This window comes from Strix aluco, chromosome 7 (genome assembly GCF_031877795.1).
Source record: "Strix aluco isolate bStrAlu1 chromosome 7, bStrAlu1.hap1, whole genome shotgun sequence".
Classification (NCBI taxonomy): Eukaryota; Metazoa; Chordata; class Aves; order Strigiformes; family Strigidae; genus Strix; species Strix aluco.
The window spans coordinates 10,907,364-10,927,146 of record NC_133937.1 but is presented as its reverse complement, the minus strand read 5'-3'; the positions used below and the strand labels follow the sequence as shown (position 1 = coordinate 10,927,146).

Genomic DNA, 19,783 nt, shown 5'->3' with positions numbered 1-19,783 from the left:
TGTTTCCAGTTTCATACAGGTACAAACTGTCATTTTTGAAACATACAGATTTACAACAGAAGCATGAAAACAATGTGAGTAGACTAAAATTCCTTATTTACAATCATACAGCAGTCTGTGTGTGAGAAGGGGATTGGTGACCAATCCTGACCAATGTGATGATGTTCGACCTGATCATGGAAGAGTTTTCTTTTTGCGCCACCCGAAGAACCCAATTGTATTTCCCCAAATGAAAGTAACTGTGGAAAATCAACCTAAGATTCTTGTCAAGTAAACCATGAAGAATCAAACCTGATTTATTTTGCTTTGTTGTAGAAATACCTATTTAAACCAGAAGGTGAAGACTTTAGGTGATAGGCACTCTGGAAGACACAGGGTTCCAGTGAGCCCAGTTATCAGTAACAGACATCTCACCTGGTGAAGATTTTAGGAATTTGCAAAAACTCAGACCCATCAGGTTTGGGTAACACAAAGTATTTATTTTGTTAATTGAGCAACACTCAAAGACACTGTAGTCTGAAAATCTGAAAATAATCATATGTTCATTCAACAGGATGGAACATGGAAATCTAACATGAAATACAGAAGAAGCAGTTCAACGCTGACTGTCATGATGAAGAGAACTGTATTTAAAAAAAATTAAATCATGAATTGGACACTCTTCCAGCTGCTTTCTATGTCATTTCCTCTCCAGGAATTTCTTATTAGTTCTTGGAATCACTTGGGAACTGCAAATCTTAAATATCAAAAGATCTTTAAGAACAAAGAGGTATGTATGGGGAGAAGGTCATCCACACGATAGGATTTTTGTAGATCCTTCTTCCCTTCAGTCTCGGGAATTCATATGTCTTAAATCTGTGGTCCAAATATACTTTTGAAAACTGTTTGCAATTAGATGAGTACTTCTCTGTTACTGTTACCAAAATAAATATTCCATGTTACATATTAAAAGAATATTACCCTTCAGCCAGGGACACAATTTTTTCACTTAAAATGACGTGAATTTGGCTTTGTCTTTTTTCAGACTTATTTTACTTGAAAGCACATTCTTTTGATTCTGAATTTATTCAGCTGTTTGTTACTTAGAAATGTCATGGATTTTATTAAGTGGTTTAAATGTAAGCATAATTAATTCAATAAGGCAGAATCAAATCTGTGAAGAAAGGTGCTTTTTCAAAATTTCTGCTAGTGAAGCACTGATAGTAAAAAGGCAAAAGTATTTGTCAGCACTGCAAGCCCTGGCCAACCTTCTGTCCAACAAGCGCGATGTGGAACTGAGCACAGTGCAGCACTGGAGAGCACTGTGCAGAGACTGCAAAGAGCAACAGCTCAATGTGCAGAGCACAGGCACAGGGAAACAGGAGACTGTTCCCACAGCTTAAGCACGTGGTGTATTTCGGGGTTCCCTCTGGGCTTCTGCAGACTTTAGCCTTGTCCAGGTGGGCAGGGAGGAGGGAGGACAGAATGGCTGTCCCTGGCGTGTGCCTTAGGCAGCTGCCGCAGGATGTGCACCGATTCCTTACTGAGCTGTGTAGCAGGGAACTCAGTTGCATCTTGCAAAGGGCTGTAGTAATGGGAGCACTTTGCGTGATGCTACAAGTGCTCTAGGAGACATTTTGCCAGTCAAGAACCAAATTTCCTGTTGCTTTTCTGTTTCTTCTTCCTATGCCTGCATGAGCTGTATGCGTCCGGGGTACAAAAACCATATTGCAGTATTTTCCCTAGACTGTAAGAAACCCTGAGACAACTCTCCTTATAAATACAAAGAAACATTTCAGATTATTTTGTTTTTCTTAAAGCCAGTGTTGGGTAGTAAGAACATTAAAAGTCTTATGAGGAAAAAGAAAATATTTTTAGACTCAGCAGAGGCTTCACCTGGTTGCTTCATTCACACTGGTTTGTTTGGAGAATTAGAAATATGTTTTCCCCTAAATGCATGCAAATAAAATCCTGAAAGTCTGCATTTGCTGTGAGAAGATAAGTATTTAGAGTTAGACTCTAGTGCCAATTTTAAAATTCATATTCTGAATTAACTATCAGTCTGCAGTGCTGAATGATCTACAAGGAAGTTTTAATTATTAGCTTCTCTCTGAGAGTATCTAAGATATGTTTGTGTTCCCCCACCTTTTATTATAACAGGTATTTGTAAGTTTCTTCTAAAAGTTTGAATAATCCTTAGATCCAAAACCACATTGTATTAACATTTCTCCTACTGATGCTGAGGCTTCATCCCCTTAAGCCTCTGTAACAAACACTTCATGATAACGATCCTTTTCAGCAACAGAAACTGAACCACTGCTGAAAGAGGAAATGTTTTTTAAACCTGCTGTTAAACAAGGAGAATTCTTTTCAATACAGAAAATTTCTGTCTTGGAGTGTATAACATCTTTGTCCTTTGTCCTCAAGAGGAGTGGATTCAAGTGGATGTGTTTCTGACAGCTATAGTGGGTAGTGTAGAGATTTACAAAGATGGACATTTATGAGACTGAAAATGCTATGTTCTTCCAAACTTGTTAGAATGAAACAGATCTGAATCCTATACAAAACAAATGAACCAAATAGTTTCAATTAATCAAATCCTTATTTTTTTCTCAGTCTAAACATATCTTTCTCATCTTCATTAATAATGAATGTGTTGCTGTTAAATAAGAACAAATGCAGCAAAACACTCTCATTCTCCTCTTTTTTTTTTTTTTTTTTTTTATATTCTAGCAAAGCCAAGCTAAGATAGGTCTACTAAATTAATAATAAGAAAAGGATATGCTTGTATTTCAGTCACAGCAGTCAGCTAGAACGTCTGAAAATATGTGATGAAGTTAAAGGCATAGCAATATGGTTTTTCTCCCTTAGTCTGTAAGATACTTGAATATGTACTGGAACTTGAACAAGTTAAAGAAACACATACAACTAAAAGCAAGTCCTGATAAATAGTCTATAACTTCCTTTACCTCCAATGAGAAATTGGCCTGTGTCTGCAAATCTCTGGATTTGGCAGCTATACCTAATTCAGTTTAAACTCCCACTGGCAACAGCAAAAAATTACCTGATTAGGGATGCAGGATTGGATCTAAGATAATAGCATATTAAAATTCCACTATAAATTCAAAAGCTACTAATGGAAATTAAATCCCCAAAATATAAAATGTTCAAAGCAGTTGAACAGTTTTCTGTGTATATACTCAAAATGCTAAACAATAGTAGCTGTTGCGTGTGTGACCATCAGGAAACACAGCTGTGCTTCTTTGTGTTACAATTAATTACTTCCGTTGTATATAAAATTGAAAGTATTGGTACTCTGGGGCGGAAAAAGGATATCCTGATACACTGCTTCTATTTCCTTACCAAGGCCTATTACTGAATGTTTCACCATTAATTCAGTTACAATGAATTATCCTGCGATGAATAAAGGAAGGGTAGATGGGGTGGTTAATTGTTATGCTAAAGGCTACTTTTTCTTTGTATTTTCACTCTCCTACATTTTTATCTCATTTCACTACTTTCACATGTGCCCTCTTTGATAGCAATTGTTCACTTTTAAGTAGCTGCACTTAGTAATGAAAGTCTAAAACAAATGATGACTTAATTATCCTTTGACTTAAAGATTTATTATTTTTTTTATGTTATGACATCAGAGAAAGCAGAAAACTTTGTCACTGTCCTTTAAAGGAATGAGTAAAGTTTTCTCAGCTTAAGGATTTGTGGCCAGGTTCCCTGAAGCTGGCACATAGAGATGTAATTTATACTTTTCTGTGCCAGTGAATTTCCCTAAACTGGAGGGGGATGAGGATTCTTACCCACAGTTAGAGAGGAGCAGTAACAGCCCAGCATTTCTCTGTTATGCATTCCTTATTTTTTTTGGTGAGAATTGCAGAGGAGCAAAAACTGCTTGAGGTTGTACTAAATAGTGCAAATCTGGAGCCTAAGGATATACAATGCCACGAGACTTTAATACTGCTTTTTAATAACACTGACTCTTTCTTTTCAGAGAACTTCTGAACAGAGAACAGCTTCTGTGACTGCTTAGGAAATCAATGAAGTCTACAACAACCACCAGCCACGTAAGTCTATAAAAGGGGGATAATGTGTTATGTATTTGCTGCTAAGAATTTAATCTCTGAGGATGCTCCTCCTAACCTAAAAGTCCATGGTTGCATGCATAGGTGTAATTAACACTGCCAGAGTCTTTCCAATCCATCAGAAGATGTGGAACACAAAGCTAAGTGACATGGGGGAAATGTGAAGTCCTTCAATGTGAGCACAAATAAATTCTGCCAAATGAACTGAAATCTTTGCAAGGTTGAATTCAGTCTAGTTGGTGTCTCAATAAAGTAACAGGAGCATGGCAACTCAGAAAAGCTCCCATTCCAGAAACTGGTTTACATAATACAGATGGCAGAAAATCATCATCCACATAAAATATAGCCCTATTCTCCTTTTGCTGCAGCAGCTGGCACGGGGAATAGAGTCTTGAAGGATATGCTCTGTCATTATTTCATAACAACACAGTTTAGATTCAGGTATGCTAAATTTGATGCCACAGGTAGAACCCGAATCTCTCTGGCTAGCACTATCACATTTCTTGCAAGGATTTTTTTTTGCCAGAAGTATGTGCAGTGTAGCATAGATGCTGTGTAGCATATATGCAGTAAAGCAGAACCTGCCAATTAGTGTCGTGTATACTGTGTATCCACAATAAATCTCAGTAAATCTGTTACTTCCAGGTTGCAGTGGGCTGACTGAATACAGTCACCCTAGCAACACGGCACATTGTATTACTTTTTACCCCACATTGTTACACAGCTTACAAGAATGTGTACAGTAACTCTGGCCAGGCTTCCACTTGTGCAGAAATAATAGGGAAATTTATGATGTCTTCAGAATCAGTACAGGGGAAAATTTCCAGGAAGAAAAAGAAAATGGGTCAGGGAACATGCAGGCCTACCAGTGGCATTAGGTACTGCAGAAGAACATTTGGTTGTGAAAGAATATGTATTTGGACTTTGTTTATAATGCACAATTAAAATGTTTATTCCTGAATTCATATTTTTTATATAAAGCCAGACTTTGGAAAGTGTGCCCTTCTTTCTGCTCCCACATCTCCTATGCTATCAGAAGTCTAGAGATGTTAACTCATAAAGAACAAATACCTGATAACAAAAGCTAGGTCTCTAGGTGCACTATTATTATGCTATGTATAGTAAATGGACGATATGACAACAGTTTAGGCTCAAATACTGCAGGTATGAAACACATCCACTTAAAGGAAATCAGAGCCTCAGTCCTGAGTGTTTTAATCCACATACATGTTCCATACATGCATATAGGAATGCTTGCATTCATCAACATTAAGATTTCTTTAAATCAAACTAAACCTTGATCCCAACATTCTTTTCCAGTCTACGTACCATTACATCTTAAAATAATTAAAATCCTGTAAATCATTCCTTTCTTCTGAAATGAGATCCTTAATTATGACTATAGATATTTATTAAGCTTCCTAAAAATCCAAAATGTCATCTTTAATGCACCATAAGAATAAAACATTCTAGAACTGCAAGTTTCCTAGATTTCTTGTAGCAAGCAGTATTCATTCCACACACACGGGAAGGACTATCACCTTTATTCAATTCAAAGTTGTATTTTTATTTCTATCTTCTAATTAAAAGAAAAATAAATCATTAATTCAGATTCAAAAAGGCCTCAACTCTTTTTCAGTAACACTACACATCGTAAAAAGAAGCGGAAGCAGAAGAATTTCCGTAACATTTTTGTCATTAATGAAAATAAGCTGAATTCTAAAGTAGTAAGCTTAGAAAATACTTTTGTAGTAGAGGCAGATTTATTAATGATACTTTATGCATACTAATTTATTATTCCCTAACAGTTAAAATCTGGAAACTTTTAAAGGAAAAACGTGTTCTGTTCAAAAGTTTAGCTTCATTTGAAAAAAATTCATTCTGCTTGTCCTTATTACACAGAATAGTCTTGTGACTCACTCTGACAGTCCTTATTAGTACAACACACATTTGTTACTGTTTTCTTTTGATGTAATCTTCCTAAGAGGAGGAGGAACTGTACTTTTAACAGCTATCTAAGGGCATGTTTTATAGGCATACAGCACAGAATTTATGCCTGAATATAATCTGAATCTCATCCATAACTCTGATTTGGCTGGGAGAACAAAGCATTTCATTGTGTATTCAATAATGGTTTCAGCAATCTCATTCACACATTCCTTCCTTTCTTAATCAACAGAAAATGCCTGAATTTAAGATTCATGATTGGGGGGGGGGGGCGGGGGGGGGGGGCAGCAGGAAACAATACCAAAGCCTATAGTTTTGAAAACACCATTTTCTTCACAGCAAATCATAATCTCTTTTCTACTAAGAATCTCTTAATGCATCACTTGTCAAGCTATTCTGCACCATGTCCTTTTCTAATGAACTTTGCTCTATTCACTTTTTGCACCCTATTAGGTGGCACAGTGCTCTGCTTGTGCCTCTATTGCTTCCACTTCCACCAGCTGAACTCTCCAGGGATCACAGTGCACAGTTTAGGAACCACTGTCTTGTGCAGAGGTTAAAGGTCAGAACAGACAGTCTGAAAAACAGCAATTTTGAACTGACAGAAAATTGTTATGTTCTGTTCATTCTTTTGAACTGTGTTTTCCTTATGCATATTGTAAACAGAAATTAGGGCTGTAAAATAAAATCAAAGTGCACAAAGTTGTGATTCCTGATTTGTAATGCCATCTGAAGCCAAGTCTGTCCATTTATCATCTAACTTCTTAATTAGGTTTAACATAATTAGTTGTATCTTTAAAAATCCTGCATTCCTGAGGAGTGTGCATTAGGAACGCACAAAATGGCTGATTTTATAAACCACACTGTTACGTGAAGATATCCTTTCATTTGGCAGTATTTCTTGGCACTAGAGCTCAATGAGGACATTTAAAACATTTTGTATATTATTTAAAGTCACTTCTGCTGAGAAATGGAAGAACACCCATCTGAACGTATGCAATCAAACTTTGTTCTGAGAGGCATCAATGTAACCTAAGACAGACTTTACCCATTCCTTACAAAGTTACTATAAACAGTATTTGTTGACACAATAAGGTCTGTGACTATACAAGTCTTGCTAAGTTACAACATGTACTGTTAGTACACTACATCTTTTAAGCATACTAACATTTGTTTGTTTAAAACAGTGTTACTTGGTTAATAAAACATTCAAGATTGATATAGAATAAAACTGAAACCAATGCTTTTAATTTTTATTTTCAGGTCTGAAGTAGAGAGTACAAGCTTGTGTATGCTTTCTTATCAGTATTACATGGCTGAAAGCTGTCAGCTGTTCACATGCCATATTAATAAATATGCCCAAATCATAAAGCTTTAACTGTATTTGCACATTGCTTTTATTACTAGACTGTTTTATTCATGTTGGCACAGATAATCCACGCAAAGTAGTTACTCACACCTCATAAACCACACAACATTCTGTTTCTGAAATAACTAGAAACTTAGGAAAAAATATATATCTAAAAGCAAGGGCACTTGTGGCATCAAGTCAACATGTCAATATATTATAAAACCTAGATTCCTAATATGATCACTGCAGGCAAGAAATCACTCAGTTTCAAATTCTGATGTTTATAAATACTAAACAAATTAATATCTACTACCAGGAGACAAGTATTGCAAATAAACATTAGTGTGCCCAGCATTAGACACTAATGAGTGTGTTCAGTGCTGTGGACATTCACATTATTAAACATAAATAAAAATATTCTTTAAAAAAACATTTCACCCAAAGTACTGACCACTGAAGGACCAAAGTAAAATATTTTTCCTTGATTTGAATTGAGTTTAGAAATGTGTGATGTGTAAATCCAATATAGTAAAAACTAACTTCTAAAAAAAGAAGTCGTAAGGGTGTTTTTTTTTTCCCAGATAATAAAAAGTCTTCTTTAGAAAAATTTAATTTACCCTGCTCTGCAAAACGAACAGAAAAAGAGAAAAAGCATTAAGATAATTGTTTAAGCCTTTGAAAAGTTATTGAACACTTAATTAGATAAAAGATTGGTCTTTTTATTTGATCATTCAGAGGTACAGTTATCTTTGTTTTATTATGTAAAACCCCACGTTAATTAGAATAAAAAGAAATATTTAGAGGAACTTGTCCCAGGCATCTATTACAAGACATTACAAAAAATGAACAAGTACACATTATTCATCTTGCATCTTTTTGTACAGCGTTTATGTTCAGTGATAGCTGAAAGGCCCTATTCTGAATTACATATATATCTCTATGTATCTTTCCCCCTTCCATATCACAAAGGTGACATGTAGCAGAAGAGTATCAACAGTTATGTGGTATTCTACCCCTGTGAAAGTTAAAATACTACATTATTATTCACAAATTTCTGGTTCAGATATGTGCAAAAATTATATCTTCGTATAGATATCAAGGGTGGGTAAGTGGATTCCCTATTTTTGGACCACATTATGAAGCAGCACAAGTCAAAACAGGAAATTTATTATATGATAATCCTCAGGGTATCTCTGTTCTTCATGCAGAGATATCACTGTACCTCATATAGCGATATGTAAACTAGCTTTAATCTCACTTGCTCAGACACCAGCTGGAGTCAGGGCATGTGTTACAGTGCAGGTTATCTGCCCAAGGAAATTTTCAGGACTCTCAAGTTAGTACGGCTCCCACTGAAAAGGAAATTTTCAGGACTATCTCAAGCTAGTACAGCTCCCACTGAAGTCTGTGCTGCTGCATTTTCACTGTTGCCACTCTGCAAGCTAGCTCAGCTGTGCTTACATACATTACATTCACCTTTCTGCATCACTGACTTCAAATTTACTAGATAAGATCCTGTATCCCCCTCGCTCACCCCTTCTATACATGTTCATACTACCTGGACTATTGTGAGCTGCTCGTACCCCAATTTCTTGCTTCAAGCCCTTTCCCCGACTGTAGTGAGTCATCCTGGCTGTTCCCCCTTTCCTCCCTCTGCCCCACCCCAACTGTCTAACATGTCAGCTTAGTGAAACTGGCCTTACCTAGCTATTCCCCCTCCTCCAACCCCAGCTTCAGTAAGGGCTTCCTGTCTCCTCAATGCCTCACCTTTTCACACACAACCAGGGACCCCCAGAGCCTCTGCATTCTGGCTGCTACAGGTGCTCTGCCTTCTCTGACCCAAGCCTCCCTTCCCCTGCCCACACTGAGACCCCTGTCTCCCACACCCTTGTCCACCCCAGCAACTCGCAGGCTAACCTGGGCTCCCCTGTCAATGGGAAGAAGAGACAGCCCCAGCCATGGTGGCTACCACCATCTCTTGACAGAGTGCACCCCTGCCTAAGCTGCAGCCCTCCATCTCTGGCCATCTCCTAAAATGCTTTATCCTTCACACTGCCAGTGAAGAGGGAGCTTTTAGGGACATTGAGGGGGAAGGTGGAGAGTGAGACACACACATATACACACATGCAGATTATAGGCAAAAGACTTCATTAAATTCTCCTGAGGCATCACAACCCCGAGCATTCTGTGTCCTCCCAAGGAGTCTGACTCCCCGTTTTGATGTTGTCAGTAAGAGATTAGTCCCAGTCAGTGGATAACACAGAAATCTGCCTAAAGAATATCTTCAATGCAGTCTTAATATATAATATGCTGATTTGAATTCTCTTAAATAAGAGAGAACAATAAATGCATTTTGTTGAATGACATTCAAAAATTAAAAGGAAGTCTAGAATTCTCTCACTGTTATGAAAAGGTATTTAGTGAAGTCAAATATGAGGGAAAAAATATTTAACTTCCATGATTACAATTTATTCCTCTAGAGAATCTTTGGATTTTGTAATCAATGGAACCATATTCACACCTGCCCAGCACTGACTGAAAACAGAAAATTTGTTTGCTACATTAAAAAAAAAAAGGCATTGCATATTATGTACTAGTGTTTTAGAATCATTCACGCATACAAAAATCTGACCCTGTAGCACTCAGATCAGATCACTGCTAAGATCAGTGAGAACTAAGATACCTACTGAATAAATACAGGTCATATATGTCAAAACTGCCACAGGCAGTACATGTTGTTATTTTTGTCCAAGATGCGGACTGCCTGCAGCTAACTTAACTCTCATCTTAGAACTCCAAATTTCTTTTATTCCTTCCCCAAGCTTTGGATAGTTTTTCACCCCTGAAAAGACACATCAATTTTCTGAAAATGGGCATTATGCATAGGAGGGAAAAGGTAGTCAATGCTATGTAATTTCTTGTTACCCAAAACACAAGGTAAAATAGGGTGCAGATGGCACCAGAATGTGACCCACAGAAGCCTCAGAAATGCTAATTCAAAACTGTCAGTACTGCAAGCTGTCAACACACACATCATAATTCTCACTTAAACAAATTAATAAAACTTGAATAGTGATCAATGTTCCATTTTAACTCTATTTCTGTCAGACAGAGCTGCTGTCTCCGATACAAAAGTAATTGATATTTAAATTAAAAATTCAAAATTATTATCAGTACTACAAGTATTGCTCTTTTGAAAAAAAAGTTTTATAAATAACTGTTCAAACAACTTGAAAGTTGTTCTTAAACTACTAGAAAAGATGACTCTATGGTTATCCTAATTGTTGGAGCCTATCTACTGTTTTGCAACGGCAAATACTACTATGAATCAGGATGCGTTGCATTTAAACTATCAAAAGTAATAAAGAGTATGTGCCTGTGGTGTTATGCTGCCTTAAAAATTTTTAATCAATGTTAATTTACTATAGGGAAGAAAAAAGATGCCATTTTCCTAACGATATGGGATAGAGTAGGGAACTTTTGCAAGCTACCTCCCACTTCCTAGCTGCGCTAGACGTATGTGTGTTCCGTGTTCACCAATGTGAAGGTCCAGATGTAGATTTCTACCTCCCACTGATATCAGCGGGAATTAGAAAACAAAGCAACTTTGAATTTTTTTTCAACAAAAGAAAAGGAAAACTGGTTTCAAATTAAAAGCTGGCCTTTTCAGCCAGCTCTACTCCATTCAATGAAAGAGCAATTTGGAGAAAGTCAGTTGTCCTTTTCTGTTGTGATTTGAAAGTAAACTAATCTACTCTGTATGCATAATCCAAGTGCACTAGCAAGGTTGACCCAACATGTTATTCTCAATCTTACTGGGTTATGGAAGGCGTTATTCTGTTTCCACTTTATTTTCAAACTAAGTTATGGATTGTCTCCTAGGCTTCCCAGCTACATATGGATTCAAGGCAGACTTCTTATTTGGAAAGAATCTAAAATATTTGATGCTGTGAGGTAGCACCACAACATAATGGAATAGCAGTCACTTTTCATAGAGGAAACCCTGATCTACTTATTTCCCTTTGAAAGCTATGGCCTTTGGTTCTACAGATAATTGTACATGTGGCACTTACTCATTCTTGTTATGAAAGAAAATGACTTATTACAAAAGGACTTTTCCAGTTGTTCTTAAACACTAGTGTGTGGTCTAAGCAGTAAAATTGCTGTGGGTAGTTAATTTGAAATTGTATTTGCATATTACTTTTTATATTACAGTTTTTAGTTAATTTCAATATTTCCCCCAACTGTTGCTCTAATAATGGACTAGTTCATTTGGTTTTGACCATTCATTCATCAGGGTTTTGTATGAACCTTGCAGAAGCGTGGTCTGCATTTACGAAAGAGAAACTTTCATTAAGTTAAACTTCAGAAGTATCAACTTCCTAGCTTTTACCAAGAGAAATGCTAGCCATGGTTATCAACTTTATAACTGCTCAGTTAGTCATCTGTTTTTCCCCAGTGTTACTGACTACCAACTCTTCTTTTAAACATTGATGGCATGGGCATGCTTCTTGCACAGTGGCTTATCCTTCTTGGAGTAGAATGGCTGACCTTCCAAATTCACATGGCATACCTAGAATTAATAATAAATACAATCAGGAATCATTAAAAGAGAGAAAGACGTGATTATCAGTTCTAACTGTATTTCTCTTCTGCCCACACATTTCTTTGGCAGAAGTTCATCTGATTTCCTGGATCAAAGAGCCTGTCTTGGTAGATTTCCTACTCCATGTTGAGGTTAGACTCTGATTTGCATCAGCTTTCCTCTCTGTACTTTCCTGCCACCACTACCCACTAAGTTCACTAGTTTCCATCCGAGTACATGATCCCCTAGGCAGACTTGACATGTCCCAGCAGTGCTTGTGTAGACTGTCAAAGGACAGTGGCACACTCGAGCACATGCAGCTAGCTCAGACTTTAAGACCTAGATTCTGATCCTTTAATGTATGATTTTACAAAAGCTCTGGTTAGGTGCCATGGTCCCAGGGGTACCATCCTTCCATGGTACCATTAGATACTCATTCCTGTTATTACTTTGTCTTGGTACTGGTGCTTACATGATCAAGGAGTGAGTCATTCAGACAGCCAGTATCATTGAAAACTAATTACTTTTTCTTACCAGGTTATTCTTTAACCCATGAAGTTCTCTGCCTGGCTGCATAAGTGCTGGTGTTGACATAACAAAGCATGTGAGAATGTATGGCCGAGGCAGGGCAGCCCAGGTTTAGATCAGCTTAAACTGCCCTGGAATTGTACAGATCCTACACGGGGTAGTGTAACACCACTTGCAAGGTCAGAGTTGACTAGAACCACTTAAGGAAAACAACACATCAGAATCTAGGAATAAGAATAAATGTTGTCCCTAATGCTTATGGCTTAAGACCAGTGAGTGATAACATCGGTGATGTGCTACTGCAAGTGGAAGGAAAATCATGTGAAAGGATATGAGGATAGCATATTGGAAATTAGGAGCTGCATTTATTTGCATTTGATTTAGCCCACTGAAAGAAATAAAGTTAGCTCCTAACAGAAAACACTGTGAGAACTGCATTAACAAAACTCACCTCCACAGAAAATTGGGTTGCCAATTTAAATAAATATGTAAGAATGCAGTTAAATGAACAAGCAAAAAATAACATGAAATATTCAGATAAAGTGTCTTTTATAAGTAACTAATAGCTGTTTGTGAAGGAAACTCACTGTCTTAGTATTTCTATGTTAGAATTTCAAAGAGGCTTCAATTTTCACAGGACACTTTTGTGTCACTCACTTCCATGTACCCTTAAAAGACCAGTAGCTAGTTTAGCTTTAGATATTTATAAATATTTCTATACTTTCTACTCTTCAACCTAAATTTTAGAGTTCAACAAACATTAGAAATTGTCACTGTCATTTTTGGTGTGGCCAACATACTATTTTTAGTTAATTAGAGGTTCTAGATATTATTACCTTAGGAATAATATGTTGTAGAGCCCCACAGCTGTATTAGAACCATATGGAAAGTACTGTTTATCATATGGATTTTACTACTTTGTGTGCAGAGTGTGGGAATATGGCCACACTATATAGTTGTATGCACACCACAGATTGATGAGTTTGACCAACTTCTATGCTAATTACTATTCATTCTCTCTAAACAGACTCCTTTTTGCAAGTTTCAACAAGCATTGTGCATGGAAATGCAAACTGCACTGCTTTGTAAGTAAGATTATGGCTATACTGTTCAGTACGGTGTTAATTTATTTTAAATCCTGCTTTATCTTTATTTGGTAAACACTGGAAAGAATAATAGCAATAGCGGTATATATTACTGTATGTACTCTCTAAAACTGGATGTTTTATTAGAAAGCACTCACTTGTGATGGTCAAATTTAATAATTCTAGTAAAAGATTATGGAGGAGAAGAGAAATGACTCCCATCCTTCTCCATCTGCAAGTAAAAAATTAAATTCAATCCCTCTGCATCCTTAGGCATATGTTAGTCATTCCTGCTTTCAGGTCTTCTGATGTTACTTCATAATTTATGAGTATAAAGAAATGAGATAGTATTGGTATAGAACCTACAGCACAAATGAAGCAGGTATCATGCCAAGTGTGTCCAAGAGCTTCAATGAATTTATCTCCAGCTTCAACAGGAAAATCACAACCATGGCATTTTGTGCTGAACAAAGCAATATAATCTAAAATAAAACAAAAAGCAAACTTAGAACAAACTCTTAACATAACTGTTAAATCCAAGAAAAATAGAAAGTTTCCAGAGGATGAATTTTTGGATTGCTTTTGCTCAGTTTGCTACTACATTCACTGAAACACTCACACTGAAATTTGCTTCTTTTCTTTCATTATTTAAATACAAACTCAGTGCAAAACCCCACGTCAGCACAACTGCTGTCATCACAAACATAGAAAACAAACAAAAAATTAATGAAATTTGAAGTTCTGTTTCTCACATTAGTTTTAAATTAGTTTTAATGTGTGTGGAAGCTATTTATAAGGACAAATATGGTCATGCAAAACACAATCTAGTGGCCAGTGAGTGTTACCTTAAGGGTGGTATAGAAACATAGTTTCAGTTTATGTTCTGTCTGCATTAAGAGAGAATATTATGGAAACCCCATACTGGCTGGTTAATACATCTTTAGTTTGAATAGCAAGTGCAATTTAGAAAGACTTGACATTGAAAAAGATTAGCAGAAATTCTAAAGGTATATGGAATTTGTGAGAATCATTAGAGGTTATGGCAAAACCTCCAACTTTAAAGGGTAGATGCCAAGTCAGTCACACTGTATGGCTTTCATTCTTCACTAAGAGTTACTCTGATATGTAAAATTTGATTTGTGCAGTCATAAGGAAGGAATTTCCAGAGGGAAGTAGGACAGGACCTCATTAAACGGACAAGGCAGGGCTTACAGAGGGAATACCACTTAAACCTTAACCTGCTTCCTGACCATGCGAGGCATCTCACTTGTATGGCAAGCACCATTTATTAAACTGTATTACCCTTTCCATAGTTTGGGAAAATGTGGCCTTTTCCTTTCTTAGTTAGCAAGGAGCAGTTCATTTGTTGCAGCACTCAGAAAACAAAACCTGTGCTACCACGTGTTGCACACCCGATCAGTTTTAGGGTGAGGCAGCAGTATCAGAGGTCATAATTCAAGCAATTTAGAGAGAGAATATGGGCAGCAACCCACACATACTGTATAGAAGTGCTACCAGAACTCTAAAAGAACTTTTCACCCCATAACGTGTAGATTTCTAGTGAGCAGAATCTACCAGGGAAGGGAGGGGGACAAGGGAAAAAATGTGTAGGGAGAGAAATGGAAGGTAAGTATCATTATACGTAAGGGAGAGAAATGAGGTAAGTCATTCTGAGGCAAAAGACCAGCGCTCTGCCAGTCTTTCATATAAACTGGAGAAACTTGTGTATGTTGTATACTTGTATATGTGGAGACTGGAAACAAAATCCATTCTGTGATGGGTAACTGATTTTATTTTGTTCATCAGCTGCTTTATTCTTATGTTGCTTTCATACAACATGAAGCACATGCTTACTGAGCACAACTGTCTGGTTTGCCATACCTTTCTCACAGTAAGGTTCCCCATCCTCCATGTGAAAGAGGCTATTCCCAAACGGCATCTTACAAGCAGCACAGACAAAGCAACTTGTGTGCCAAGTCTTTCTTAGGGCATGCATCACTTCCTGTAAAACAAACAAACAAAGAAAAATCTCCAGCAGAACAGCATGCCTTGCAACTACCTACTGGAGAACAAACACAAGGCAGAGATGCTCTAAATTTTTCCCTTCTGTATCAGCCAATTCCCCTCCTCAAAGAAAGAAGTATGACAGAAATTGGGCTCCTTTGGAAAGAAAGAGGAAATAGGACTGCAAACTTTCTAGAACAATGTATTTGCCAAAATGAAACAACATAGTTCAGCCAGCTGTTTGTATCAACATGCCCAGTCACTGTTGCAGGAAAGATTCTGCACAAAGATTCTGATTATTTTCTCCTTTGTTTTGACACGACTAGTATGAACTCTTCAATGCAAGAGTATGATTTTTAAAAAAAATTTTAAAGAGTAATTTTCTCTCTAAGACCAAGAGATGCATGCAGGGGATAAGTGACTTAAGTCTTATGTTTCAGACAGTAATTATGTACTAATTTCTTTAAGCTTCTTACAATAACACTTCACAAACTAATGTGAAAATCTTAAAAAAAAAGTTCTTAGATTTTAACTTATGTGATTAGTGAAAATGAGTCTGCGTGTCTGTTCCTACATCATGTGTTCATCACAAAAAAACAAATTCTGTGCAACTGATGTTCTCTTGAACTGAGTATCCAGATTTTATCAGCTTCTTTCTCCTATCCAGTATGGAGCAATCTCTATTACTGCTTCATTCTTATCCTGTCATACAGAAGATATCCAAGTCCAAAAGCTGCTGTACTGAGCTCTGATGCATGGTTACCTGCTAATTTGTCAATTTTACTTGTGCCCAAGACGATGTTCAACAGTGTATCTCCAGATTTCAAAGGACCAGCTGCATAACTGGTGTAAATTAATTTAACTTTGTTAATTTCAGTAAAACAGCATTGATTTGCACCAGCTGAGATGCTAGATCCTATTTTATGTTGCTTCCAATTACATATGCAGACTCTGATTCTCTTTTAAGGATTATTTTTAATCTCCATTGACTATGACAAAAGGGATGAAGCCCTCTTCCATGCTTTCAATACAAGGAATAGATAAAATAGTCTAATTTACATTTGCCGTATATTTCATTAGAGAATCACCATTTGAGATTCATTAACTTCTGTTACTGTTTGCAAAACAACTATCATTGATAAATAGGTTTGGATCCATTTATGAACCTCACTGAGCTAAGAAGCAAAAAACAGATTGAGAAGTCTTATTAATATAAATAGAGGCAGCTGGCATCTTTGCCATTTTCCTGATGAAAATCCATAATGGGGAACTGATTTGTGCCAGCATTAATTAGGTAAGTTAACTCAGTACTCTGCTGTAAAATTACTCCTACTGCTGCGGTAGCAAACTTGGTTGGATCCAGAGCTTCACCATAGATGTCTGATGCTGCCATCCCTAATTGGCAACTGCAGAGAAAAGCATCTAATCCGCCAATGCCAACATTTAGACAGATGTCAAAAGGTGAGAGCTAAGTGATGAAAAACCAGTGTGGCACTCCTTGCTTCCTCATTTAAGAGAATCATGTCATATATTCACTATAACTGCATGTATAAATACACTGTTAAAATTATCTTATGGTATTACAACCTCATCACGATCTAAGGTGTATGTAGAGCAGATTTACTTGTACCTAAGCATGAGTATACTAAGACAAAAGTGGCATTTATTTTTGCCTTTCTGGAATTCAGATCTTTGTGTTTATTCTGTATTTTATTAACTATAAGAAATCAGCAGAACTCCTCTTGGCAGCTGCATTACTAGCTACCAGTGAGGTACAGCAAGAGCAATGGGCCTCTTCCCATGGTCATGGACTTCTCCATTTAAATTTAGACTAAGTTCTGTATTAGAAAAAAACCCTAACCATTCAAGCCTCTTACTATAATTATAAGGAAATGATAGATAAAAGTAACACAGTGTATTGGATAGCAAAGAACTATCCAGAAAGTGTTACTTATTTTACACTCAGTGAGATGGTAATTGGATTACATATTCTGTGTATGAGTTGACTAAGGTACAGAAATATCCAAGATTTCAGATAGATAAAAATTATTTTGCCAAGAAAGGTTGGACCAGATGATCCTTGAGGTCCCTTGCAACCTGGTATTCTAGGATTCTATGATTATAAAAAATACGTTTTGTCATTCTGAAGTAATCAACAGACTGGGAAATTATTATTAAAAAGGGGGAAATAATTAAATATCTACATTCATTGCTTACAGTCTAAACTATTTCACTATTTCAATGAACCACGCAGTTGGAGAAAGGGTTAAGCTTGTTCTCTTACCCCCATGATCTTAGTGTGGCATCTGGCACAGGTTGGTGCAAAGAACTGTTCATAGCAGCGCTCACAGTACACACTATTTTGCTCTTCCACAAAGCACATATCAGCCAAGGATGTCTTGCAGTAAGCACAATTGAATTCTTCTGGGTGCCAAGAGCGACCCATGGCTACCAGGAAAGGACCCCTGTAAACAATTGTAATTATCTTATTTGTATTGCAAAAAGATTGAATGACCCTGATTACAAACACACTTTGTTAGACACCGTGTACATGTATAACAAGCATTCTACTTGAACCGTGAAGGTGTATATTAAAATGAGACCCAGAAGCCTGAACAGAAGTGCTCTTTTTCAAGATCATTACTCAAACATTTTTCCAGTTGGTTAAAATGTTTCATTATTATTTAGTCATAGACACTGGATTTACAGACAGCTTGGAAAAATCATCAACTGTTTTCATATCTGCATAGCTATAGGTGGTCTTTGTAAACAGCTGCAAAGACAAGAGGAAAAGGCCAAGGGTTGTAACACAGAAGATAATGCTACTATCTGAAAGCATGCAAAAGTAGGCAAATTTCCAAACCTACACACCCACACCCTACAGTAGCTCCTAAAGTCTCCTGCCTTCTTTTTGTCTGAGAGAGCACTGCATGCAGCATGTTCTAGAAATGTCAGACTATCAGATGACAACTAGCTGTTTGCTTATATAGAAGACACATTAAATTAGTTTTGGTGATTTACTCTTGATTGTGATTAGATATAATGATTATTACTGGAGTCTTTCCATTTCAGAATATATGAAGGGTAATAATCAGCAGTTCCACATCACCAAACTAGCTCCTTTTAGTGGGGGAGACTGTCATTAACATGGATTACTTAAAGTTGGTTAGCAGTCCACAGGGTAACCATGGGCACAGGTCCAGCAGAATGAATTGGGAGAGGAGAAGGGAGAGGCATGCTATGAATCACTGGTAATAGAGTGTAGGCATTATCTTTCTCCAGACACAAAAGCAACAATTACATTTGGCTGCTGTTCCAAAATGATGTCTTGTTCCTTTTCTCTCCATAATCCTCCCCCCCACCCCCCAACTCTCCCAATGAAGTTGTACGTACCTCCTTCAAGGGGTACCTTAGGATCAGAAACTTGTTTAAAAAACAAACAGTGATTTGCCACAGCACCCAAGAAACAAACAATTAGCATGTATAACTTTGCAGTGATAAAAAGTGAACCACACAATAGCAAAATGAGCTCTGGAAATGTTAAACTAATGAAGCAGACAACAGACATCCCTGCTGGGTAATTTAACCAAGTCTTAGGCTCTGGTACTGTATATTAATGTACAATAACCAGTCTCTCTGATATTTTTTTCTGCTATTTTTTTTCTGCTCCATCCCTCTTCAAAACCTCATGACCTTACCGAATTATGCTGTTACAGTGCCCACAGAGAGGAGTTCGGCTGCTGGCTGGAAAACGCTCAGCCCTCTGAACTGTTCCCCGGGCTATTGCAGGAGCCTGGGAAGAAGTTGAAACTGGAGATCGGTAAGCAGAAGTTGAGGCAGGAGATGGTACTGGAGCACCCCTTGGTAGGATGTGCTTTGTGACAGTGGTGGTAGTTTTTCCAGGTGCAAATTTCTGGGAAAAGGAGTCATCTGTTACCCAGGGAGGGCGACTTGCAGGCTCAGCGTTGGCAGAGGTGTAGGAATGAACTGGTGCTGGTGCTGTTTTAAGTATCCCAAAAGAAACCAAGAAGTATTTTAAAGTCTTTTCTTCTGATGGCAAAACAGCAACACTTACCAAAGGGTACTCCATGACACACAAAATATAAAAGCTTCAGATGACACTTAATTATGGTCATTAATTCTGGACTGAAGCCAAGGATATCAGCACAGTCACTGACTTCTAATCCACATGCTTTACAGAAGTCAT

At 37.2% G+C, this 19,783-nt stretch overlaps 1 protein-coding gene across 9 annotated transcripts in view; it reads right to left on the bottom strand.

The window, feature by feature from the left end:
* Positions 1 to 7,264: 7,264 nt before the first annotated feature.
* Positions 7,265 to 19,783, bottom strand: part of LDB3 (LIM domain binding 3) — a 130,608-nt gene continuing 118,089 nt past the window's right edge. For all 9 annotated transcript variants that reach the window (XM_074830437.1, XM_074830436.1, XM_074830438.1 and 6 more), the window contains 5 exons: positions 19,275 to 19,575; positions 17,861 to 18,041; positions 15,454 to 15,574; positions 13,939 to 14,054; positions 7,265 to 11,947 (listed from right to left, as the gene is read on the bottom strand). In XM_074830437.1, the coding sequence (XP_074686538.1) occupies positions 11,858 to 11,947; positions 13,939 to 14,054; positions 15,454 to 15,574; positions 17,861 to 18,041; positions 19,275 to 19,575 (809 nt within the window). In that variant the 3' untranslated portion in view covers positions 7,265 to 11,857. The remainder of the gene's footprint in view (positions 11,948 to 13,938; positions 14,055 to 15,453; positions 15,575 to 17,860; positions 18,042 to 19,274; positions 19,576 to 19,783) is intronic.